The sequence below is a fragment of the Anopheles nili genome, chromosome 2, assembly GCF_943737925.1.
Source record: "Anopheles nili chromosome 2, idAnoNiliSN_F5_01, whole genome shotgun sequence".
NCBI lineage: Eukaryota > Metazoa > Arthropoda > Insecta > Diptera > Culicidae > Anopheles > Anopheles nili.
Window position 1 is genome coordinate 20,304,564 of NC_071291.1, and position 26,452 is coordinate 20,331,015.

The following is a 26,452-nucleotide window of genomic DNA, read 5'->3' on the forward strand; positions in this document are numbered from 1 at the left end:
GTTTCTAATTTATCTTGTAACTGCTTCAAATGTACAATAGTTTGCTTACTGCAAATATTTAACAGCATACGAAAATACAAATGATTATTATTTGAGATGATTTTTGTTAACTAAAAGAAGCACTATTCTCTTCCGTATAAATATTTACCAAACAACTATGCATAAAATTGATCTTGAATGTGATCTTATGAATTACCTTGCAAAGTATTCTATAATATTACAAGATTTTGAAATTATAGATTGATTAATTGGACAATTTGATTACATTCTATCAACTGCTAGGTTAAAACGACGCGGTTTTGAATTATAATGACAGTTGGAGAACAATTTTACTTCATCAGCAAAAAGTACACAGTGAGTAAATCTGTTGAATTTTATTGTTACTTTTTTATTTGACCAAATTTAAATTTCATAAAAGAATTACATGTGTATCAATGTTGTTTTTGAGAACGTTGGGATTTGGGGTAAAGTTAGCTTTTTATTAGATAAAATTGTCAATAATGTTTCACATTAATTGTAATATCACATGTGTTATCCAACAACCTTAATTTCGTAACGACCTTAATCCCTGTTTCATTGCTCGTAAGTACACCAGCACCCAAAATGTTAGTACTAAAACACAATAGCCGTAAATATCTGATCAGAATATTCCTTCTACCGTTATACGAGCTCATAACCGAAAATTTCTTCTAAGCTATAATCAAAATTCCTAAAATCTTCCTCATACAGTAAATACAATCGTTTCAACGTTTCTGAAGGAATGTTGTTAAAATAATGCTTTAATCGATCTCGCGTACTTGCCGACTTGTAAACCGTCGGAAAGTTCAGACCATCAACTCCTGCAAGGTGCAGAGCTAGAGAGGAATCGTCGGCTAGGGTTTCGTATTTGCCTATGATGTTGTAACGAACTAAACAGGGATGACAAAGATTCGAAACAGGCTCCCAGTGTTCGTTGAACGACATATTTACACTTTTGCTCAACTCAGGAGTTAGTAAATACTGTACGAATTCGTTAAATGTAACATCGTCCGCACTGTTTAGTGATTCATTCGTAGCATGTAATCGGAATGATTTTATGATTGTCCTTCCAATACGTGTCTGAAAAAAGTTTAAAAAAGTCAGGCAACACAAATGCAGCGTATATTTACCAACATTATTACCTGGAAATATTTGGCGCTTTTTGAGTTTGCTTCCAGCTTGTTCCGGAACGCCGACAAAAGCCGTTCGAACGGGTGGCGAACTAAAATAAAGCGATTGTAATCCGAGAGGACGGCTATTTTTTCTTCGTCCGCAAGCGACTGAAACGTTTCAAACATTCCGGACGAATGTGCCAAGTCAGCAGGAATTTGCAATGGATCCGTCCCGTTCCATTTGCCTACCATTATCATCAGCACTCTTTTCCAATTGGTGCAGGCAACCTATGGATAGTAAATGATTAACGCAATTGTAATTTTCGCATCGACTATGCCATATTTCATGTCAGTAAATACCTTCGGTACGTAGCAGTACAGAAATTTGTGCTCATGATCAATTAGAAGATGATCGGTGGGTATTTGATCGAGCTTTGCTAACCGTTCCAACACGTCCTCCTTGATGCTATATTGGCACGACTTCTGGAGAACATCTTGGCGGTAGAAATTGTGCGCCTGCGTTAGCTCATATTCGTGTTCATTATATTGTGACGTTAAAATAGAGTTGCTGCTCTCATCTGATATGGATTCCAGAGCGTGCAGAACCGAGCTTAGTAGAGGAACGAACACTACAATTTTCCACGTGACGCACATATTGGGTTGGTTTTACAACCGCGCATGGAGTTTCACTGAACTTGGCACTTATTCTAACAGTTACGGAGCGCATTGGCAAGGCATAGAAATTGGAATAGGTCTATTGCAAACAAATACTTTTGCTCACCTTTTAATATTGTGCCTACACATGTTCCTGCTCAAGTGGGCTGTTTACGTTTTCTTGTCATAAACAAAACGTCATGTTCCAGAATAGCGTAAACACTGGGAGTGCGAAAAAGAAAGCAAGAAATCCATTGTCTATTTTCGGAATCTTCAGGTTTGTTTTATTTGACTTAACTGACGAGACTCGATTTGAAGAACAAGTTTTTTGTCAATTTACAATGATTTATTTATTTTGTGTTTGAATTGTTCGACGACATCTACTATTAAATCGTATTCTGTCCATTGATAATGCAAGTACGCTTAGAAACTAAAATGGGGAAAAAACTGCTTCAACATTCGTCCTCCGACTGACATGGCATTTACGAAGATGTAACGCACTAGAAGATAGAGGTGTGTCACGTTTATCGGCTTGGTTCATCTCCTGCGCTTACATCTGAAAGCATAAAAAAATCGACGCAATAACATTAGCAGTAGCCCCTGTGCAGAGAAATGCAATGCACTTACTTTTGCCATCACAGGCGACGATCTTGACCTTGTCTACACGTGCAAACTCATGCACTTCTCGAAACTCGACATCGTTTAACATTAGCGTCCACACGTTGTCACAGAAGCGATAGGTGTTGAGTTTAGCCGCTTTGAAGGTGACGCGGGATTTAACCCGATTGGAAAGTGCAGAATTGATCGACTTATCAAACTGCACCAAAACTCTTATCGCAAGTTGCGGTGTTATTTGACCGTACTGCAAGAAGAAATGATAGAATGCCAAGTTGCTCAAAATGGAAATTGACCATATGGGTAATGCTGTTTTCCTTTTAAAATGCTCACCTGAATTAGTTCATCTAGGCTTTCCTGAAGTGTGTTGCCGAGTGTAGTATTACGATACAGTTGGTATGACATGGTTGGTTGAGCAGGTAAACGCGATAAATTTCTGTGTTGTCGGGAACTTTAAATGGAAGATAAAATTCGCTAACCAGGGCAATCGGATGTTCTTCCTATTCTTCCTCACTTGTAGCTATGGCGAGAATGAGTTAACTGTGCTAACAAAAATCAGTTAATCTTCAGCAATGTGTTAAAGAATGTACCCGTTGTTAGATGCTTACCTTAATAAATAAATTTAAGAAAACAAGGTAAGCCAGGTATGTTGCTCAAGTAAAGTAAGTCCTCGTTCTGTGCTGCAACAAAACATACTCTCCAAAACAATCGGTCATATACTCATACCATCGTATCGGAGCAATTATTTTGACAGCTCAAACGTCAAATGATGCTTTCAAAATTTGAATTTGTGAAATTCGAGAAAGTTGAATATTTGAGATTCTATTTGAGATCCTTATTTGAGTTAATTATTGAAATACATTTGAAAATATTCAATGTGTTCCCAGCCATTCAGAATATATGCCGAAAGAAATTAAGTTATTCGTTTTATTTCACCATTTAAGACAAATATTTAACACAGCGTGGTGGAGCATGTTCGCAAAGCATATCGTTGCTATTATGATACGAAAAAAAATATACAAAAATAAATCCACTGTTTTAAAAATTTGAAATGCTACATTTTTTTTAAATTTCAGCTGTTACGAATGTTTTGAGCAGTGATGAAATTTTTACATGCCATTTAGCCAAAAAAACTTTATTTCTAAATGAGCAAACCATACAATCGTTGCTTCTCGAAGTGGACGGTGGTATCTGGTGCATTTCACTGTAATATGACTCATATGACTCTAGATAGTCGAGCCTATAAAGGAGTGGTCAACCTTTGAATATATTAGAAGTGACTCTTTGGAGAATTCAAATATAGAAGGCTACATCCCATTTCACAAAGAAGAAGAAGAAGTAGAAATAAATGAGCAAATACGATATCAATTAAGATAGATTGGATTTTAAGCAATGGGTTCTCTTCCAATTAGATGGGCTTCATTTCAACTCATAGTCTTCATATCCATTCTTAAAAGAAGCACCATTACTACTTTCTATTTTATGATGGAAGAAAATGTCCCTCAGCTCAAGAGCTAAAATTTCACTGATAGTACACCGTTCGGACAGAATGATACTTGCAGATTTCAATTGCACTTGCTTCGATTGTTTTGCTTGATATAGCCAGTGATGTTTAAAATGAGCCCGTACAATTGATCCGCTAGCAGATACGCCCAACTTGGGCTCAAAAGATAGCTAAGACGAGCTTTGCCCTGATGCTTCGGTGGTATTATACCATCGATCCATCCCAACGGGTGCACCGTGGCGTCGGGTTTCACCCATTCCAGGATGGACAATATTGACGATTTTAAAACTCAAACTGTTCCTCTTCCCTTTTTATTTGCCAAATCATAAACACCGCCTTTGCCGAAGAACAAACAGCCTCGACAAGCGGGCCAGCAGGAGGCCTCCGAACCGGTAATCGGATACTTTCTATCGCTTTCCGATCACGCGCCCACCCTCGTTGGCCTCGGGGGAACAGGGAGCACGGGAGCTCGGGGACCCGCCGGTAATGATTGTTTGCCAGCTCCGTTTGCCAGCACGCATTGCAGACCAGCACGGTCCAGTCCATTAACGGGCAGAAGTTCATTTTCAACCGCATAACAAATACCTATCTCCGAGGCCGGAAAATCCGTGCGTGTGACTGTGACCGCGATTGTTGTCACCGGGGAAGGTAAACCGGAGTGAATATTTGGGAGTGATTAAAAATAAACGGAGCCAGGCGAGAGCATCGAGAGAAATGCTTCGAATTTCGACCGCACCGACAATAATGGACCGAACCGACCCGCCGACGAGTGCCCAGGGACCGGGCGCAGATGGCGCAAACAAATCGCGTGTTCGAACGGTGGCCTCCACGTGTTTGGTTTACCTTCGCGCGCCTTAGCTGGCGTCTTTTGTCGGGGCGCCCTCGGATGGATGTTTATTTTAGCCCATAAATGTCAACTTCGGCTCCTGGGGCTCCGGTGGTTGTGGCGGCCACGGTACCCACGGTACGCGATCACACGGTTCGATGAAATTAATGACGTTGACAGAAGGAAACGAGTCGCTTGTCGATTGGGGTGACGATCGGCGTCCTGATCTGTGGTGGTTAGAGGTTTCCTTCCGAAAAATACCTTCCCCAAACAATGCGCACAAAGTTACGCCCGCCCGGGGGTACATCGAGCGAGGGTGGCCCGGGGGGTTGGGGAAAATTGAAAATCCAGCCGGTTTTTTTTGCTTCCTCATTCTTTTCTTCCAAATCCGTGGTGGTTCTGGAGGAGGGTGGTGGTGTCTGTTGTTGGTCGTTATTTTCATTTTAATTGAAATGGATGTTGCGGGTGTGGGTGTCCTGGAAGGAAGCGCCACCCCTAGGAGGGGCGCGAGTAATTTTGAGACATTTTTTTGCTCTTCCTTCCAGCTTCCAGCAAATCCCGAATTCAGCCTCCCTGCCGGGAAAGTTTGCCAATGGGCGTACCCAGTAAGGGGAGCCGGTCGGATGGCTAGGATTTGCTTTCAATTATTCATCAATCGAACGCCACGTATCGTTTTTCCGCTCGTGACGGGTGACGGCCATTGCCGTTGTCACGGTGGGTCGGAAAAAAAACCGTCAATCGTAATCGTGTCGCGAAGACGAGGGTGTATATGGTGGCTCAGAGCAAACAAAGCACACAGAAATACATAAAAATAAATAATCAAACAAGGCAACGAACGAGGAAGCGACCCACGCGCCCGTCTGGAGGGCTATGGGAGACAAAGCCACGAGATGTTGATGCCGCTTGATGTCGTTCGCGTGCTACGAAAGGAAGGTGAAGCATCCCAGAAGAGCCTTAATCAGCGAGCAGAAAGGACGCTGTCGCTGCTTATGCCGTCATTTCACGGCGGCGCTAATAAAATAAAGCATAACACGCTCCAAACACGACGAACCTTCGCTGCACTGAAGTAATTAATTCTTCAATTTAATATTGGCCCACCTGGAACGTTCTCGTTTCCACAGCTTGCTTGGATTGGCGGGAAAACGTTAGACACCACGCGAGTCGCGTTTGAAATGTGTGTGTGTGTGTTTTCGTTTTATCGGGAAATGGACTCATTAAAATAAAAACTCACTCGCGGCGACAGGTGCGTAATGAAGCTGGTTTTTAATCACACGCCCTAATGCACACCACGTCTGGACACTCGCTCGACACTCTCGACGGTCCCTCGCTGGCCGGAGGGATGCGATTTGAAGGTCGAACGGTTTCCTTTTGGTCTTTTCCATTCGGTTAACCCGACGCTGCATTGCGCCCGTTTCGGGTGGCGTGTGGATGCAGCTGGTTCCGGCGGTTTTGTGGTGTTTGTTTTATGAAATACGTACGGGCGATGGTCGAAGCATCGGTGCATGGTGCTCGTAAAACAAAACAACAAAGAAAGCAAGGGTTGCGATCGGTTGGGCGGGACATTTTCCGACCATTCGTCCCCATTAACGGGCGCTTACGCCGTCCGCCGTCGTCTCAGTTTCCAGCCCGACGCTTGCCACACCGAATATCGGGCGCAAGTGACGAAAGATAAATATAATTGAATATTCCGTTCAATTTCACTTACTGTGGGGTGGGAGTCGTGGTGGCCGTTGGGCAGGGTTGTCTTCATTTTTCCCTTTTCCCCCGATCGGTTGGCAGGGGTTTTCACGCGATGGGGTTAATTTTTTACCGCCATTCGTTCTTGGGAAGCGAATTGAAATGTGACATGTGGTTCAAGTGCAGTCGAGCATCGTTTTGAAGTAACGAGCAGCTATCGTTTTCAGGATTAACCACCCAACGGTGGTAACTTTTAATTGAAATTTTAAAGTAATGGAGGAAAATTTTCCCAGGTCCTCAAATGGGTACAAATAGACGTTGGAATTTCTGGTACATCGCTCACCTTGCTGAAAATATTCCCGGCAACGGTAACGGACGCGCAGCGTGGCACGATGGTATGATTTTCCTATCATTTTCCAGCGTCACGGACGGCGGAACAACGCGCTCAATAGGCGCGCTGGCAGTGTGTTTGAACGAGAAGCATCATTTCCAGTGCGAACGTGTGAGAGCAAGCGACAGACGGTGGAAAATCCGCCCTACGAGCCCAACCCTGCTAGCGGTTCGTCCCTTTCCCTTCGTGAAATTCGACTTAAAATAAACAGCCATCATTCCGGGCGCTGTTATTATTGGGTGTCGGGGTTTTGTGCACCCGCCCGTCGTTCGCCCGCGTGCCCACCCCTGGTGTTTAGATTTGTTTTTCTTAATTACAAACTACTTAAGCGATCGATTGTTTGGCTTCCCGAGTTTGACAGCCGGGCCCCCGTAGGGCGCGGCACGCCGGATTGCGGTCGATCCGACCCCGAAGCAGGAGGTTTTTGTCGTTTTTTTTGCTTCTTCCTCTCTCCCTTTCAAGACGTGACGGATCGCCCGTTAGACGCCCGGGACGAAGATCGCACCGGGGTTGCAGTGATCCATCTTATTACCGCGTGCGCGGTGGTCAACCGAAGGCTCCGAAGCGAGGGATGATAAATTTAGTTTCGAACCATCGGCACGGCCCGGCTGCCAGATGATATAAATCATTTCTTTAATTTTTGTTTGTCATTTGTCACCGCGGCAGATTCCCGGTCCGCCCAGTCCGCCCGGCAAGGCCGAGGGTTTTGTCCCTCAAACAAAACCCACGTCGCAGGCGCAGGGAAAAACTATACGAATTAACTGCGCCAGAAAGCGAGCTACTATATTCAGCCGCCTGGAGGAGACGGATCGCAGTGCGATGAGTTATGGCGCAGGGTGGGTCGTTAAACGGAGCACCGCACTTCGTGGCCGCGATCGGAAAAACAGGTGTTACGCGTAACGAGGTACGCGTGCGGGCGTGGAAACGAGACGGGAAAAGCGGACGGAAAATCCGTCGTGGCCGACCGCGTTCGGAAGCCGGCTGGCAGGATACGTGTAGCGATTTGCTTTTAATGTGTTTGATGTTTGACTTTGTTTTTATGACGGCATTTATCTCACTGCAGCGCTTACCGGTTAAGCTGACTGCGGTTCTGCCAGGGCTGCTGCTTGGGTGCTTTTCCGCCGGTACTGGCGATGATCGATTATTGAGATTGGTTTTTCGCATTCATCGGGAGTCGTTCCATAATTGCCTTCACGCTCTGTGCTGTTGGTTCGGGATCGAGCCGAAAATTCACTTCGTTTGAGCGCATAGCAAGGAAAAATTGTATTTCAGGGTTGATGAAAATGATCCGAAAATCGTATCGTGTAACAAACGTGCAGCTGGTGTATGGAAATGCTTACAATAATACCACCCAATATTGCAGCTCGAAGATAAGTTTTGTAAAAACACTAAATAGAATCGATGGGATGTGAGCGAATGAATTGATTGATGAATGCTGCATCGATGAAATTCACTTTTTGCACTCTGGATGTGAGCGGTGAAGCATATCAATTAAAATATGTATCAATTGTGAGTCAATCGTTTGATGAAAACTTATCCTTATAAACTATAAAAATGTGTCGACATATTCTAGTGAAATACTGTGCAACTTTGATTTTGCTGTATGCAACTCAAGCAGTATAGTTTTCGAATGCATAGAGAGAATTTAAGCATATCGTTAAGCATATTTAAACAGGTATTTGCCAGCGAATCTATTAAAACTAACATTTTTTCTGTAACAAACTAAAACCCCTCAATTTATGCAATGTAATTACGTCTTCAAAAATGGTATTTTTTTTTAATCTTTGTCGATAAAGCGCATAAATATTGACCGGGAAAAAACACCGGCAAGAATTCACGCCCCATTCGAGTGGATGTAAAGTACGGTTTCTTCGAATCGGAACAAATCGATCAAAATGCATCCACACAAGCGTACAGTTGCCTTAGTTTGCCTTGAAACAGACGCCCCATCATCGGCCCACCACATTCCCAAAGCACACGCAATCGGGCGTAAATGGAGAGACAAACGGAGCCCCATCGCCACTATCAAAACAGCTTCTCCCTGGTTGCAATATTTCAATGATGCGTTCGTTTCTTGCAAACCAGCACCGATGCGGATGGGAAAATAAATACACAATTTTCCTTTTTCGGGATCTGGCCCCATCCCTCCAGCCGTGGAAAATGGCTCGGTTTGGGTGCGATAACAGTTCGGCCAACTTCGCTCCAGCTCATCTCGCGTTCGGGCAAAAGCCGAGCGGCTCTCCCACGGGATCAGCATCCGAATGGACCCCCGGGAAACCGAAGCACGCCTTCGTGCGTCATGTTCGGGTGCCGCGTTTCGGACTTCGGAGAGCATTTTCACGCGGTTCGCTCTCTGACTCTCGCGGCTCGGGTAACGACTCGAGTCGGTCCTCCGTGGCGGTTTTTCCGATTTCCACCAGCGTGCAGTGTGATTTCGAGCGCGCGCGCTTCCCTACGCCGGTTGGCATCTCTGCGCAAAGCAATCCGCACTACAAACTCCCTGTTTCGAAACGGACACGCGTCCCGCCGGGTGTGCTGAAAGTGAAGCTGGTGAAAGGGGTGTCACGAGCCACGGTCACTAAGGAGATCTGATCCTCGGACGATCGTACGATCGGTCGGGCGCGCGTGCTGTTGGCCGGTCCGGCGGTGTGATACGGCAATGGCAGCCACAAACGGTGCCACGGTCAGGTAGGCTTAGTTGGCGCGTGAAAAAGTGGATTGAGCAGCTCCCGGTGGTTCCGAACGCCCCGGTGAGGCCAGTTTGCCGGATTCGCGATAAATAATCCTTAATTATTCAGCACTGTTTTTCCCCCGTGCGATGGTCGCGTGGTGATGGCGGGTGGGCGCGTTTAAATTATACATTTTAATGTAGATTTATGGTAAATCGCTGCGCTACGCCTTCGATCGGATTTTCGGCGGTCACACGTTGCTCGTTTCGCGTTGCTCGGGTTTTTGCCAATCGCGGCACAAACGGGGTGGTGTGAAATCCATTACGAGGTGCAAGTGAACACAGAAAAACACAGTCCACAAATTTTCCGCAAGTGAACTGTGCGCGTCCTACCGTCGTGTGCTTGGTGTGCGTGTGTGAGTGCATGTGAGTTTTCCTGCCAAGTGGAATCCAGGAATTGCGCCAGCAAATAAAAAAAAAGAAAGAAGGTATAATATAATAAATTGGCATAAGAGAACGGATCAAAATTCCGAAGTGCAAGGGCGAAGGTAAGAGAGCAGCAGACGTGTGGTGTGCGGTGGTATTTAAATGCACCGATGCAGTGACCTGCGTGCAGATGCAGCCTTTGAATCGTACGGTACAAAAGGAAACACACAAACGCGCCCCCAAACTGCAGAGGAATGACCTCATCGGCTAGTCATTAAAACGGGCAATTTCGGTACCGGGCGCGCATTATTTCCGCCCTCCATCAGTGCCAGGCGGAAGCGGAAGCATCCGGTTTTGGGGGGAAAATCGGGTGGAGTAAACGGACGCGTGGAAATTCACAGGTAAGGACGGACGGGCGGGCGTGCGGCGCTTTTCTGAGTAAGCTAATATAAAAAGTCCACACTAAAAACGGGCGCGCGCTGGCCCCGAAGGGCTTGCCAAATGGTGAATAATGAAAAATTGATTGATAATTATCGCGAGCATTCATCGGCTGCGGATGCGAATGCCAAGCACGGCATACTGCAGGGATATTCCGTGGCCGTACGTGAGAGCGGTACGGAATTGCGGCTGCCGGTTTTGCGGGCGATGAAATATGATACATTTTCATTACCGTGTCCGTTGGCGTGTACTGGGCCTTGATGGGTCTGGCGCTGGTTCGCATTGAAATCGCTATATTTAACGCTTGGTTTTTGGATTTGGCACAAAATGAGCTAAGAAGTTTTCTTAAATATATCTTCTTTGATACATAATCAAAAATTTGAACGTTTATGGCGCAAAAAAAATGCTAGAAATAGCTATGCAACTACCTGAGTATGCATATAATTATAATTTTAGAGGGTTTTATGATTTATCTAATAAATAATTTGGCCAGAATTAAACCTTTACAGATTAACAAATATATGTGTAAACTGGTGTAAAAATGCCAATGAATAGAATAGATGCTAGGGAAATCAAATAATGTAAGTAGCAAAATGGTTCGGTTTTGTTCAGAACCAGAAAGAGCAACGACCAAACGGAACAACAGTTTCGATTGCTTGTATTCTGACCCTCTGAAATGATTCGTTAACGTATTTCATTTTATCTACGGACTCTTCCCGTTCTCGTTCCCTAAAGAGTAAACAACATGCGACGTTTTCCACACAGTTTACGCCGGAAGTCCTGGCGGACGATAATAATCCAACTACATGATGATATCTTCTCTGGCCTCGTTCTTCGCGTACGCCCTACCGGGAGGTCCTTACTTACCGGCAAGCATACATCATAAAGCGCCCATTTTTACTGCACCGTGATCCTGCACATTCGATTGCTGGCTTTATGAAGACTAGTTTGCACGCTCGAGTCAGACCCTTTTTTTTGGTTCTGTTTTGTGGGCCAGCGATTGCCTCCCCACTTACACGCCTGCATGTGACACTTTCGGGCGCGAGCGGCTTCCGCTACCTGTGGGGAGAACAGAAAAAAAAACCTAACCCCACCCGTGTGTATAAATATGTCTTTTTAACGAGCCCGAACTAAATCATAGAATAGCATTCCGGTGGGACCCAAACCGGGACGCTCTGTTTACATTTTTATTACATGTCGTCGTGCCGGGTGAAGGACAAAAAATGCAAAACAACGAACCGTTATCCTTTTTCGCTGGACCCGGCCGTGTCGTGGCCCATGTTCCGGGTGAAACCCACCGGAACCTGGTCGACGCTAGCGTTGGGTTTTTTGGCGCGAGTTCGCTTCCACGCGGGCAATTCGGCATGCCCTTTTCGCGGTGTCCCTTTTTCTTTTCGTTGCTGTTGCTGTTGTCGTTGTCTCAGCATCGTTGTTGCTGCTGAGCCTTCCCGCGAACAGGCTGCCCACTCCGCCCGAGACAGCGGGACCGCCGCACCCGGCAGCTTCTTTGAAGAGGAGGAGCCTTCTCGTGAATGTAATAAATCTCTAATGAAGATTGCCGCCGCCGGTCGTGCCAGCGTGTGATAGGCATCCCCCGGAGGAGGTAGGGTGCCTTTTCGCTTTGATAAAAATCACGCTGATGATATTAGCTTGCTGTACGTGTGCGTTTGTGTGAGTGAGTGCAATTTCTTTTTTTTGCGTTTGCCTGTTTAACTCCGCATGAAGCGATTTATTGTGCGGAAGTGGCCTCGGCTTGGTTGGATCAAGTTCGGTTGCGTTGCCGGAGATCAAGTAAACTCCCTGACGCGGCGCAAGACGCGAGATGTTGGCGTTTTTCGTTGGGTTTTGCGCTGTTTCGCTCATTTTTCATTCCGGGTTTTGTTTTTGCGAGGACGAGCGCGCGCGCGTGTGTGTGTTTGTTAGCGATGCCAACACGAAACATGAAATAAATTGCAAGTGACGCGTTTGCTGTGCGGAACGGAGCATCCGTAGTGGGTTACATGCAGTAGCAGTTTGTAGTTAAAGTACGACTGACTGGCCTAGCAGGCCTCTTAATGAGTTGCACCATTTTCGACAGTGAAAGGCGCGCTCTGTTCCGAACCCGCTGGTTTACCCTAGCCAGAGGAGCATGGACAGAAAAATAAAACACAAAAAAAAAAACAAGCGCCAACGAGATTCGTGTTCCGGCTCTTGCGCTGAGATTCTCGCCATAACGCCGAGTGCCAGTGGTCACCCACGGAAGCCCATCATCGCAGCAGTTTCCGTTTCGTAACTTTTTAATATGAAAATTCCACCGTACTGTGATGTTGCTTCGTTTTTTTTCCACCACTCGCCAGGCTTGTCTCCCTTTTCACACTCGCTGGAAAGGGAAACATCCAAACCGCATATTACGGTTGCAAAATATTCGTCTGAACAAAAGAACAATGGCTGGAACGGGACGGGGGATGGGCCGTTTCGGGTGGGTTTTCAACGAAATCGAAGTCATTTCGTGAAACTATCTGCATGCGTAATTCTGGTGGAAAGTTTTTCAACTGCACGGTAGTCAACGGCAATTGGAGTGACGAAAAAAGGGGCCGCAGCCCACACGTTGCGTTTACGCAAAGGAGCATTATTCGTGCGTTATATTTTAATACGTTACTTTTACTCCACGTGGCATTCATTACATTTCGAGTATTAATAACGCACCAGAGTTGCGGCTCAAGCAATAATATCTTTGGTGATTGGCATATAATTTAATGTACTTTGACAAGCTGGCAGTTAATATATAAAAAACATGCAAACACCAGGCGCCTCCATTTACAGGGTGTATGAAATATGGAGAAAAAGAAATACACGAAAAAGCAATCCAAATTACACTGATGGTCGTGACATTACCATAACGTCTCTCCGCTGATAATGATTCACGTACTTACTTGTTTTTATTGAACTTTCAAGCAAACAGCAACTCAAACTCTCTGTTGGGTTGCGTATATTCGCAATAAAACCTACGGACTTATGCTTCACGATAAGCTCCCGTTTAACGAGCCGGCCGGGTGGATGATCACGTCAAGGCGCATAAATCCCTGTCCGGGTCGGTGCTGGATAGGTCTTGACGCTGCGTCTGTTGCCGGTTTGGATCGGCCCACGGCTTGCCGAGAGCGCATAATGCGTACCACGAGATTGACGGTTTGTTTGCCGGACTTGCAGCGAGTATTTACGGACCGCTGGCAAATGGCTTTCGTTTCCACCGAATCGGCACACACCGAATGAATGGGGCTGATTGTTTTTTTGTGTTGTTTCACGCAGGACGAGCAGATCGAGATATTCTCCCGCCGGTAAGCGAGCAGCAAAAATTTGCTCCATTTTGAATTAGAACAAAACGGTATCCGAAACCGTTTGATTGGGGTTTTTTTTTGTCTTTGCGCAACTTCAAAGCCATTTATTATGATATCTGCTCATGTAGTGGTGCTACAAAAAAAAATAATAGAAGCATTTGCAAAACAAATCGCAAACATCCGAGGGCGCATCGGTCCGGAGAATGAGGACACAGCGTTCTCCGGAATACCGAGTAGATGGACCGCCCTGGAGCTGGAGCGGCACTATCAGCCCGGTTCGAGGCCGCTAAATCGCAATGCATCACTGCGGTAGCTGAAAGGGCTCGTTTTTCCTGCGCGCTGCCTGATTGCCGGATGATATTAACGTACGCAGATCGATTAAAAGATAAATCTTCCCGATCTCCGGCCTCACTTGAGGCGTGCCTTTCAAAAAACAAAAAAAAAAATAGAGAGAGAGAGAGCAAAAGGGCAACCAAAGGCGAATCAAATGGAGGAACTGGCTGAAATTTATAGCTCCCCCTGCAAACCTCACGACAAGGGCGCTTCCGTATCGGTTCGAACAAACAAGGGATCGCTTTTTGTCCGTGGTGTGGCATGAAACGGCAACATTCAGGACGTGGGGCTCTCGACGGTTCAAGTTTTGGCGGCATTTTTTTGCTCGTTGCCGTTTGTGCCCGCCACAAGCCAACAAGGGCTGCATCATGTGCGCCTCCGGCATCTAATTCCCTCGGGTATGATTATTATTGCGAGCGGCGTACCGGCACGCCGAGGTTGTGCCAGAGCGCGACAAGTCGGTCTCGGGTGGAAAAGGAAAGTGAAACCGAACTCGTCGAGAAACGGACGCAACAACGTTTATGCTAAAATACACAGCACACGCAAAGGGTGTCGGATGAAAAAGGGAAACGCAAAAACGAACAGAAAAAAAAACTGGAAACCCCAAACGCCCTTCAGCCTCCAACACGCAACCCGGGACCCGGGGTTTCGAAGCGAAAGAGAGACATCAGACCCACACGGCTAGGGCCACGGGCAAACACTGCTCTGATTATTTATGAAATATGTGTGCGGTTTGCGTCCACCCGGAACGGAACGTGGGGGTTTTCCTGCGAACGCACCAGCCGAATGAAGCGCAAGGACCGGACGGGGTCGGTCGGTGAGTGCCGACAGTCGGGTTCATTCATAATTTACTGCCACCCGTGGCTTGGCGGATCGGATGCCACCGAGCTGGTGGGGACCGAATTCAATTAAACGCCAAAAAGGTGAGCCCTTTTCCTTCTGCTGCTAAGGGGATGCTTGGGGATGCCATACTCGCCGGAACGCGCACATGGCGCGCACGCCGTCGCTATTAATGGCGTCGGATTATGCCTAATGGATCGTTTTGGGATGTGATTGTCAGCAAGCGTCCCCTCGGGGGTTAACCGGAACTGGCATGCAAAACGAGCCGGAGCGCACCTCACGAGAGAGTACAATCAATTCACCATCAGTCTAAATCGCAAACACTGGCACTTGGTCCGGTGACGATTGGGACGGGACGACCCGATTGTGAGCTCGTTCTTCGACGGAAGCCCTTCCTAGGGGACCGGCGCAAAGTGGTTGTTTCGTATCCTTCAAAGTGGCCCTTTCGCAAGCGGGCAAAAGGCGGAAGGCGAGCGTAAAACAAAAGAAACAAAATGGCAGTAAAAAGAAAGCGTAAAGCATGGCAAAGTGAAAGGCACTTTGCATGGGTTTGCCAAGGACCGGTTCTCGTCGTTGGCATCGGTGGAAATTCTTGCTCCAGCGGAAAAGCGTCAACCGGTCCGGTGGGACCTTCTCCACTGCTCCTTTTCTCGAACAGCTCGAACAGGGGGCAGCTCTATTTATGTAGCCATTTATATTCGTGCTGTCCGGTACACGGTTTATATTTTATTCATCGATGGACATTGAAAATTCCCACCCACTCGAATGTCCCACCCGAGCATGCCATCCCGGGGAACGGTAACGAACTCCATCCAGCTCCAGCTGTTTCGCTCTCGCTCGGGAGGTGTCCTGTCGGTGGCCCGAAGATTCCGGGCCTTGCTTTGGGGGTTTGTTGGGCTCCGGCGAAAGCGTGCTGCCGTTGTCGTTCGCTTTCCGTGCACCCTTACCGATCTCCCGGTGGGACATTTTTCACTGATTTTCCACGTTGTAAAATTAGCTTTTCCCGCGCGTCCTGTCGGTTCTGTCTTGCTGCCGATTGCCACCACCGCCGCCGAGTGGCGAGTGGAATATTTATCAACCGCCTTTTTCGCCCACGCTCTGCCAATCGGTCCCGCCGGTTTCGAGTGTGATTTCTCTCCCGGCGCATCTTCGGAACGCTTCCAAGCCACCGCGGCGACCGTACCACAGTTGGGCGAGGAATGCATATTGAAAATCTGTATCGATTCGTCCGCTCGCTCGCTCGTTCGCTCGCATCGAAGGCAACAACGGTGGGCTGGGCGATAAACGGCAGCTCGCATTCCGACGGATGTGCTTTTCCAGGGACGTGTCCTGGGACGTGTCGCTTCTTTTATGTTTTCGCCCCGTAACAGTGGGAGCAACAGCGTACGAAGCTGCCCGGACGCTGGTAGCAAGGATGGCAGCTGCCAGAGCGGAAGGAATGCTTTGATTGGACGCCACCCACGATGATTGAACCGGAACCGGCGAAACCCTGCGTGTGGGCGGTGGACTTCGATGAAGAAATGCACCGTGATGTATTAACATCGGGTCCGGCTGGTTCCGGAGTGTGTCCTCTGTCTTTCGGTTGGATAGCGCCGAAGACCCCCAGCGAACGGGAGAAGAGGTCAGAAGATTTGTTTTTATTTGCAGTGAGCTTTTGTGTGTGTGTGTGTTCTTGACAAAGTGAAACCCAAATCGAGCGCATGCTTTCAGTTTATCAGAGCAATTCCCTTGTGCGAGATTCACTCGCCGCGCGAAGGAAATGGCGTTACGGTAGGGATTCCTGCCCTAGATCGGTGGGACATTGTCGAATGGAAATTGATTTTGTGGCACCATACGTGACACGATCTGGCACTCTGCGTCAAGGGTTCGTAGCAATGGGCTTTGGGTTGGCGAGAGATTGTTGCTCAACTAGCAGGGTCGAGGTTCGCAAACGCTTGTTAAGCAAACCTGGAGATATGTAAACCGCAAATTCAAACCGAACTCATCATCAATGGCTGCTATTCCACACCTGATGGTGGAAAGTTCTCTTTTATCTAACTCTCGAAACGACCTTACGGAATCTAGTTTAATGCGTACGGGAAGTTTCTACGAATGCATTCAAAAAAGTTCTACTGAACATATCTCATTTCTAAGAACCTCCTAAGAGGCTTTTCTGCTTTTCGACATCATACTCTTCTTCTCATCATCCATCATAGCTCTTGGGCGTACCAAATGTTTCCAAGTGGTATTGCAATCGTTGCAACAAACAGTGCCAATGCGGTGTTTATTTACATAGAAGCTTAGTTAGTGTTTCCCTGAAGTTTAGATCCAATACAAGGATAAATTTCGGTCCCTAGATATTTGCCTGTTTAGTTCAGTGAAATAATGTACGTCCTAAATTCAATTAAAACTGCTAGGCAGCTCGCATTGACTTGAAGCTTGAGTAAACAGATATCTGTGATTATTACTGGCCTAGATCTATACCTTCTCATGCTTACGTGAGGTTGTCGAAATTAGACTCACTTTATGAAACAAATGCTGAAGTTCCAGGATGTTATATCTTTTTTTTTTTGGGTATTCAACCAAAGTGTATCTGTTTGTGTCAGCTAAATGAAAATCATGTTTTCAAGTAGCATAAATATGATTCCGGGGTACCTACCAGAAATAAACGTATGCGGTTTGATGAGGCTTCCTTGCTTACGCACGTCATTACTCCCCAGGCATTAACGTGTTAATTACAAACCCTCGCTCCAGTTGTCCGGTGCCGCGTTGCTTGCGGTAGGTTGTATTCGACGGAACCATTTAACTGGCCCTTGTGTTTGGGCATTTTGTAGCAACCGAAGTTGCCCTTCAGCACAAGTAAGGCACAAAAATGCCACTTGCCTGTTTTTGGGCCAAAACAAAAAAACAATTCATTCTGTTTCACGAAACATAACCAAAACCCCCACGCCTTTTCCTCTTGGAGTTCGCTCAAAATCTATCAAAGCGTACGAGGACGTCAACACCAGCAAACGGAGGCAGAACAAACGAAAGCCAGCGAAACCGAAAAAGAAGAGAAGGAAACAAAAAAACCACCCATCCAAATATGGCTGCATTCGTTTTGGTCAATATTCATCGTTTGAATTTCATTAATTTTCCTCCGCCGACGACGTGTAGGTGCACGGGGGAGCAAGGAAACAAACAAAAAAAAAAGATATCGCGTTAATTCACGCAACGTTGTTTGCACTCTGGCCTCTGGCGGGTGTTCTGGCGAAACGGAAACCCCAACCGGGGTGTGGTTGTTTATTTGATGTATGTATATTTTTTTGACCACCCCCCTTTATTTTGTGCCACGAATCTCGCATTTGCAAAAATGGAGCGCATTGAAGCGGCGCACCGTTTTGATCGCAAATTATTAGCAACATTATCACAACAGGGCTCAATTATTTTGCGCACAAAGAGGGGGGAAAAGAAATGCGCCGTAGCAACGCAGCGAAAACATCGCAAATTCTGTCCGGCCAGCAGCTGAAACGGATATAAGGCTTAGGAGTTAGGGAGAGCTTTGTGTTTGTGATGTTGCTGTTTTTGCTGGTTTTTTTTAGTGCAAAAAAAAGCAAAACCGATCTAACTGCGAGAGTTGTGTTTCGAAGCTCTTCGAGAGGCGGGCTTGGGCATTAACATTTCACGCCACAAGCACCACCTACTCGGTGCGGGCTTATTGGGGCTTCACATGATCCTTTTCGTCCAGGTAGGAAAGCACCGAGTGGACCTCCACAACACGCAATCGAATTACTCTCCCAAAACGCGCCGGTAAACGAAACGTGCGGCCATTTTTACATGAGTGGAATTATTATAATCGTATTAAAATAATGAAAACACGCGTAATACCTACCCTTGGCGAAGGGAACGGTGCGCCTTTGGCTTTCCCAGCCATGGCTCTCCCCTTTGGACTTGCACCACCTCGGGACGGACCGGGTGGGCATCAAAATGCACCACAGGCTCAAAGCCGACACCAAACACTACAAATGGTTTCAATTAAAAGTGGTAACACAAACAAACATCACTGATCAATCCACCGAAACGTGCCCCCGTTCGGGCGCAAACCCCCCCCCCTCCGGGGGTGGAACGGAAAACCGATGCGTCCTGATGCCGCCATATTGGGTCCGGTCAGGCGTTTTTTTGTTGTTTTTTTTTTGTTCATCACACACGCTCACATGCGGGCCTCGAGCGTGTCCGCAAATGAATAAATGCATCATCCGTCCGGGCGCCTGGGTGGGGCGTGGGTTTTGTTTTATAAATATTCCCTCCGTTCACCAGTCCGGTGCTTTTCCATTCTATCAAAGCACAAGAGGAGCCGTGGAGCAGGGGGTTTGAGGGAACGAAAGGAAAACAAAATGAAACCAAAACCTAAAACGCTTTCGCACCACCACCACCACTGGGTCGGTAAAAGGTATCCGAAGCACTGTAAAGGGGGTGTTTGCCGATCATTTAGGGGCGATATTTGATAGCATTAACGATCATAATTTAATACGGCCAATGAACACGCGTGTGTGAGTTGCAGCGGGTGGTGTTGGGGTGGTGGGGGGTGGGGAGGGTTTGAATGATTTTCACACCACAATCCATTCCACCCTCCGAGGGTGGGGATTTTAATTTAAAGCGCTTAAGTAGCCTGGTGATGGCCGTGCTGTGCATTTGCGTTGAATTTTTACACCAGTTAAAAGCGAGCTGTGTTTAGATGGCGTTTGTTGTATGGCGCGTATGTGTGTGTGTATGATTTCGAGAGCCTATCGTATGAGCTGCAAAATTACACGTGCCAAAGTATGCTACTACGGGTAATTCCACAACTCGAACCTTTCGTTTACACGCGTGCCACAATGCAGCTCAATTAACGCAGCCATTCGCAGTAAGCTGTTGCGTTACGCGAACCACAAAAAACAACCGACAAACAGTGCTGGAGGGCTAGAAAAATCCTTAATTATTCAATTGTGCGAAATAAGCAGGCGCATTGACTAATCTAACTAATTTAAATGCTTCGGTTCGGATGGGGTGGAATCAATTTGAAACAACCCCTAACCGAGCGGTTCTTTGCTTTTGCAGAATTAGCAAATGAGCCGTGTTTAAGTAAATTATATTATCCACGAAAAGCATGCCATGCATCTATGTTGGTGATTTTTTTTAATTTTTACTAAAATATCCCTACAGAAACGCATTGCTCGCTCTGTGTATACTTTGTATGTCGTATGTTTTCCATTTCATTGTGCGTTTATTTAGAAACAGTTCAAACGTTGTTGATTGTTAGATGTAGATTCAAATCATTTGACAAACCGTGTAGGGTTTACAAAATTTATCTAGCAAATTTCCAGCCTCTCGTGAGTGTGAACCAAAAGCCGCATTCTTTTGCTTGGCTGTGATGCGAGGCGATCGTTTCGGAATACCTTTAAAAATGAATGACGAAAAATAAACAAAAAAAAAACACTGACATTTTTCCATCAAATTCTATTACAACAATTTTCAATTTAGGATCTGCGTGCTCAGGTGAGGCCCCCGGGAGCTATGTCTCCGTGAACCGAATACCTTCACCGTGGTCGTCCCATTTGCATCCGCTGACCCGTAGTGAAGAGATGTGAAAACCATTTAACCGAGCATAAAACCCAAGTGTTGCGAAAACCGCCGCAAGGGTCGAAAGTTGACCCGCAACAGTAGGATTATGCCGTCCTTTTTCACTTTCCCGGCGACCTTCGTGGCTTGTTTCTTTCTTCTCTCTCTCTTTCTCATTTTGTCGTATTCTCTCTCTCTCTCTCTCTCTCTCTCCTTCCGATGCGTGTCCACTCGAACGCCCCGCCTAACACTGATGGCGGTGAAATTATACGTACCTCACTTCGCCACGCGAGTGTCATTGGCGTCGGGAAGGAATAAATTTTAATTAACGCCGAAAGAAACTTTTTAATCCCCTCCCAGGAAGACTGGCTCGTGTCGGCGGGGAAACAATTTTGTTTTCTATTGTGCTTTCGTTCTTGGTTTGGTTTACGCCTCGTGTCCAGTAGAGTCCAAGCTCATGCTGTTGGATCGGTTTGCACGACGTTGTGGTTTATGATGGTGAATGTTTAGCTTGATCGAAGTTGAAGGTGATGAAAAATACAACCACACAGCTGGTGCGGCTTCGAAGAATTTCCGATGATTGACTGCTCGATGGAGCGTACAAACTCAGCTCTGGAGCAATCGAGTTTTCCGGAAACGCACGCACCAAATGATTTTCTCGATGCACGGGAAGTGCCCGACTACGTGCACGATAATTAAATAAACATTTTTCCCCCGGGGGTGTTTTTTTTATTGAAAATTGCGTGGCTACCCACAACCTCCATGGCAATGGTAGGCGACTGGCGGTTCGTCGATGCGACGTTTCTTAGCACGAGTTCGCCTTTGTTCGCTGCGCCTGTTAATTACGTTTTAACGTTCGAGTAGCGTGCGATCCGTCCGAGAGTGGTTTGAAAAGGACCAGCGAACGGGTGTGTGAGCTGTTTAGACAGCGGGTTTATCAAGCTTTTTTTTTGAGACGTTCGAACTTGAGGCTAGAACTCGAGCAACGCTTCAAGGAGTGCTAATCGTTCGGCAGAAACGCGATGGAAAGTCCAGTAGTTTTGTGATTTTAAAGGTGCCATCTTACGGGTTTTGGTTAGCAGTTCTTTCAGCAAGGAACAGTTAAGCTTTGATTGCGTATGTGGTAGAGTAAAAGAAACCGGCGAATGAATCAGTCCCGGTTGCACTGTGTCCTGATTTTTAATTATAATTTTATTGGCTCAAAATTAAATTCCCCGCTTCGCACACGCTCGCTCAAATTTTCTCCAAACGGTATAACTTTTCACCCCCACCCGTCCACCAACACAAACCCCCCTCCCTCCCTTTAGTTTGGTGAACTTCCGCCCCATTTGCGGTCGAGGTCTTCCCGCTTTTGCGGTAATTGCAACTCACACGTCACATTTCCGCGTGTCACCCTGTGGCGCCTTTCGCTTTCACCACGCTGAACGCTGGGTGTGTCCTTTTTTCACCCTTTCCGGCAAGAAGGCATAAAAGCAGCGAATATTCAATTTCGGTGGGGTGTACGCCCGGCATTTCCGCCACAGCGGAGGGTGACCTCGAGCCGAAGGGCCTGGCGCCTTTTGGTGTTTTGGGGCTCGCGAAAGCACCGTTTGTTGAAGAAACGAGCGATGGAATAGAAAAAAAAGCAAGTGACGCCGCGAGAATGATAAATGGCGGAAGCCGTCGAAATTGCTTAATGGAATTTAATAAGCTCTGTCTTTCCGCTCCCCAGCTTTCCCAGGGCGTTTTGCGTAATTTACCATAAAGCACGCCTGGTCTAGGGACGAGTCTAGGGAGTGCTAGCGTGTGTTCGGGAAAGCAGAAGATAAAACCCTCGTCGGTCATTGACATCTAGCGGGCCAGCTAGCGGCAGTGTCATATCGGATTTTCGGAACGTTCCAGACGACTTCGTCAGCTGAAGGTGCGCCTTTGTCGCGCTTTTGGGAGGATCAAACCTCGCCCGTTCTGTCAAATAATGCATTACGATGTGGGAGTTGCCCCAGAGCTCCACGTTTGTGATGGACTTGGGCCAGAAATAGTAGCGACAAACGCGTATGTGAATCTCTCTCTCTCTCTGTCTCTCTCTGTCTGTCAGATTCTCTCATCGTTCTTCTTCCCGTTGTTATCAATTCGGGACGTTGCAGGCGCCAGGGTATGCAGTGTTGCCTGGCTTCGGGGGTTGTATGCTCCACATTTGCATAAAATCGCGCCATATATGGATGCGAGGGGAAGACGAGGGGATAACGAGAAGAGTTGAGGAGGAAAACGACACAAACAAAAAAAAAATAATGCACCACCAATGCACCCCAACTAACTGTCGGAAGCGAGCCGAGCGCAGGATGCCGATGGATGCCATCTGGTTGGAATGACAAGTTTTTCATCTGTGTGTTTTGCTTTCGATTGTGGGGGTTTGTTTTCGTTTTTTTTTCGCTTCTTTTTTTTCGCTTCCGTTCGCGCTCTGTCCCATGCGGTTTAGTGACACTTTACGATGATGCGCTGGATGAATGGTTTTTTTTTCACTCTCTCTCCATCGCCGTTCACTGGAGGCCTTTTTTTGTGTTCTGTTTGCCTTCCGTAGTTGGGTTTGGATTTCGATTCGGTTTAGATTTCGGTTCGGAAAAGCGCGCGTCCCGTCCACGTGTGTGCCAGTGAGTTGGAAGGGATGCTTCGTTACACCACACGAATGTGCTGCGGAGGAGGGTTTGTGAGTGCGTCCGGATCGATGTGCCAGCGCGATCTGACCGCCAGATGTTGCCAGAAACGGTCAGAAGTGAGCTGATGTATGCGTCCCTAAACGGCCGGCAGTTTCGGTGTGTCTGGTTGCGCGGTTTGATTGGCGGTTCATCCCTTGGGAACGGGAGATTCGTCCCGATGTTCAACCGTGCTACGTGCTTCAGAATCGGCTTGGGGTTCAGTAAACGGTTGGCAAACAGGAGCGAACCGATTACTTTCCTGTTCGGCTTTTGCACACACACGCGGTATCATTTCAAAAAGTGTTCAATGAAAAGAGCCCTCTTTTGGGGGTTTGCGAATGCTAGAATAGTTTCACTTTAGCGAGTTTTTTCCTATTTGCGTTTTACTTATGTGAACACGTGATGTTTATTATGATGAACGCGAGTGTTAATCATATATCATCAAAGTGATTCGGTGCTCTTGAGCTTTGCACTGCCAGCAATAATCGAATCCAATATGGTTGGATGTGAACGCAAAGTTTTTAATTCCCACTGACTGATGTTGACATACTCTAATCTAACAGGCCAACAAATTATTAAAAGTGAATTAAATAAAAATTCCTTTTTTTAAACAATAACAACATTGGATAACGACAACGGATGGTGTTGGGTTTTCATTTATTGATCACAATTGTTGGCAAATTAAGATGTTTTTTAATGCTTAAGATGTTTCTCTACTGCGGGTTTGAAGAAATTAGTAAATTTTAAAAGAAAAGCAGTTGTCCATGCACCACAGGAATGAGAAAAAAAAATGAGCATTAAATCAAATTATAAGAAATCGTCTTGGTACAACGACAATCTAACGCTTAATGCATCACCTTAGAGATTTTCTCACATCTCGCGTGCAACTTTTTTGATAAAATATCCAGCCGATTACATGCAGCCCATTTTATTAATTACTTTGCAGTGCGCTGCTGTCGAGAATAGACTTCACGCGCAACTTTTCGTGGAAACTTAATTTTTAGCACAAAAACTTTTCGCATGAGAACTAGCGCATGGATATCGGGTTCGGATTTACTCGCGAAGCTTCTTAGTAAATTGAACAACAGCACTACGCCAAAGGAGCACCGTTTTGGGAAACAGAAAAGTGAAGCTCCGAGCTGAGTACGGAGCTGTTTTATTAATTAGCAAGTTTCGCGCGTCTCTCTTTCCCTGCGGCGACACCGGGTGCAGTGCGAAGCTATTGGAAATGGGGGGCCATAATGGTGACCCTCACACCCGTGGCGCCATAAGCGGTGGCGCCTGGTCTGTTTTCAATATTGCAAAGTGTCCGGGCCTGCCCGCTTATGCCGTTCCCTCGGCCGTAGAGGCAGCGGTGACCAAATCTCGGCCAACTCGCGCCACCGGCATCTTCGAGCAAATCACCTAGCAAGGAGGAGTGGAAAACTGGCCGAGGAAAGCTCCATTGTTTTCGCTCTTTTCGTTCGTCCTCTTGCTCGCTTTGAACTGGCCAACTGGCCGCCTCGGTTAGGGTTCGCCTTCAACTATAGGTGAATCCTTTCGTGGGCATTGGTTTGCTGGTGCCCCTTGCTTGCACCGTGGCAGTTCGTTATGCTAAAATGGATTGTGAAAGTTTTTCCCCACGCTGCAGCCGGTGCTGCTGTTTTCGGCAGCAGCGATGTGCATAAACTTTCCGGGCTTCGGGCATGTTTTACGATTGCAGCTTTTGCAGCATTATCGGTCCCTTTTCAGCTGCCCAACGGCTGACTTGATTTTCTTCGTGTTGTTGATCACTGAACAAAAAGGTAGGCAAAGAGAGAGAGATAAAGAGAGAAAGAGAGAGCGATTGCAAAGCAGAATAGAAAGGAAACAAAAACAAATAAAAAAAAGGACAAGGGCTTGACAGGAACGGAAAAAATGGACAGAGATACGACCGTTTAAGCCGGTAGAAATCTTGCGCGAGTGAAGTTTTGCAAAGTTAAGCAAAAAAAAACGTAATTCGCGATAAAAACGAAATTCATGGAATCGAGCTCGCTCGCAAGGTGCCAAAAGGGCTGCCATTCGGTGAGCTCCAAGGGACAAGAAGGAGCAACGCATCAGGAAATGGCCACGAGGCAGGATGCAGCTGCCAGGAGCCGGTATGCAGTGTTGCCTCCGGGGTAGGGTTTTAAATTTCAATTATGAAAATTGTCGCCATTAGTTAATTAGCGCAATTCGTTCGCGTCCGAGAGAAGAAACGTTTCCCTCTTTCGTCTCAGGATCGGGCTGACGAAGGGTGGAGAAAAATGTTTTCGCACTTACGCTCGTCTTTCTCGGTTTGGGATTTTATTTTCATCGCGATTTTATGGCTTTATCGTGAGAGTAAACCATGGATCATGGTAGCGAGACAACAGGACCGGTTCGGTTGCCAGGCAACCGTGTACCGTGTGCCAAAAGTATCTCGGTTTCTCAGATAACTGATTTTCCCAGCAAAGGCAACTTACATGCGAACATTCTCAAGCGGTTCCAAACATCATGTGCTAATGCGCTTATGAGCATTAACGATAGGATAAAGTACGTTTCTCGCTAGTAATTGCGAAGAAAATGCATGCTCACATCATTCACGTACGAACAGCAATTTTCAGGAGACATTTTACAACGCGATGAAAGCACTATTGTAAGGCGTACGAAAAAAAAACAATTATAATATGGTGGATCGCATTAAATCTTCTCCAAAAAAATCTTCTACGCTTTGCTTTCTTTTGCTTTTTTCGCATACGAGCAGAAATGTAAAAAAAAACGGCACATTGTACGTAAGCAGAGCTGTGATTCAGTGGCGTGAAAAGGGCAATAAATTTCACAACCCGTTCCAACCGTCGCTGTAATCTGGAGCTGGTTGTGCGAACAAAGGAGAATACTCGCACCCGTAAGTGGACGAATCTACGTGACGCACTTGGCGTACCGATGGATCCGTTTAAAATTAGCGTCGCTGAAGCGCATCCGGAGCTATGTGCTATTAAAAATGTCCTCGTTTGAATGTACGTTTCTCTCCGTCCTGTTCACTAGCTGAAGGAAAACCCTCGCGATCGCTTTAAATCATTTCCATTTAGCTGGTTGATGGAGAAAGTATCGCGTTTCACTTAAGAGCAGAAAAATCATCGAGCCACTGGTATTGTTGCGCGTATTGGCGCGGAAACCAGCGACAGATTGTGAAAAGAAAATAATGATTTACTTGCTTACGATGGTGCGCTCTTGGCGTCAACGAGATGAGATGCGCTAACAGAATGACGTTCATAGGAAATAGCTCCGCAAGGATGGCATCGATTTTGGGTAGGGTAGGACGGATGTGACGTGCGATCTGATTCCAAGCACACCGATCAATAAACAGCCCAGTACGGTACAAGCTGAGGGAAAATAAATCACAAATTTTCCTCCGAGCGCGAGTGAATC

At 46.5% G+C, this 26,452-nt stretch overlaps 3 protein-coding genes across 3 annotated transcripts in view; 1 reads left to right on the forward strand and 2 right to left on the reverse strand.

Annotated features, from left to right (window-relative positions):
• Positions 1-580: 580 nt before the first annotated feature.
• On the reverse strand, positions 581-1,784 carry LOC128720062 (carbohydrate sulfotransferase 11). The gene is made up of 3 exons (XM_053813708.1): positions 1,491-1,784; positions 1,161-1,418; positions 581-1,098 (listed from the first exon to the last, which is right to left on the reverse strand). Exons 1-3 carry the CDS (start codon positions 1,782-1,784, stop codon positions 661-663), a joined length of 990 nt encoding a protein of 329 aa, XP_053669683.1. The 3' UTR covers positions 581-660.
• Positions 1,785-2,097: 313 nt separating this feature from the next.
• Positions 2,098-2,914, reverse strand: LOC128731517 (transcription initiation factor IIA subunit 2). The gene is made up of 3 exons (XM_053824643.1): positions 2,733-2,914; positions 2,412-2,646; positions 2,098-2,340 (listed from the first exon to the last, which is right to left on the reverse strand). The coding sequence occupies exons 1-3, from the start codon at positions 2,802-2,804 to the stop codon at positions 2,309-2,311; spliced, it is 339 nt and encodes a 112-aa protein (XP_053680618.1). The 5' UTR covers positions 2,805-2,914; the 3' UTR covers positions 2,098-2,308.
• Positions 2,915-9,361: 6,447 nt separating this feature from the next.
• The window catches only part of LOC128731619 (uncharacterized), a 189,689-nt gene continuing 172,598 nt past the window's right edge, over positions 9,362-26,452 (forward strand). The window contains exon 1 of the mRNA XM_053824755.1: positions 9,362-10,292. The gene's annotated coding sequence lies outside the window, so the exon portion shown is untranslated. The remainder of the gene's footprint in view (positions 10,293-26,452) is intronic.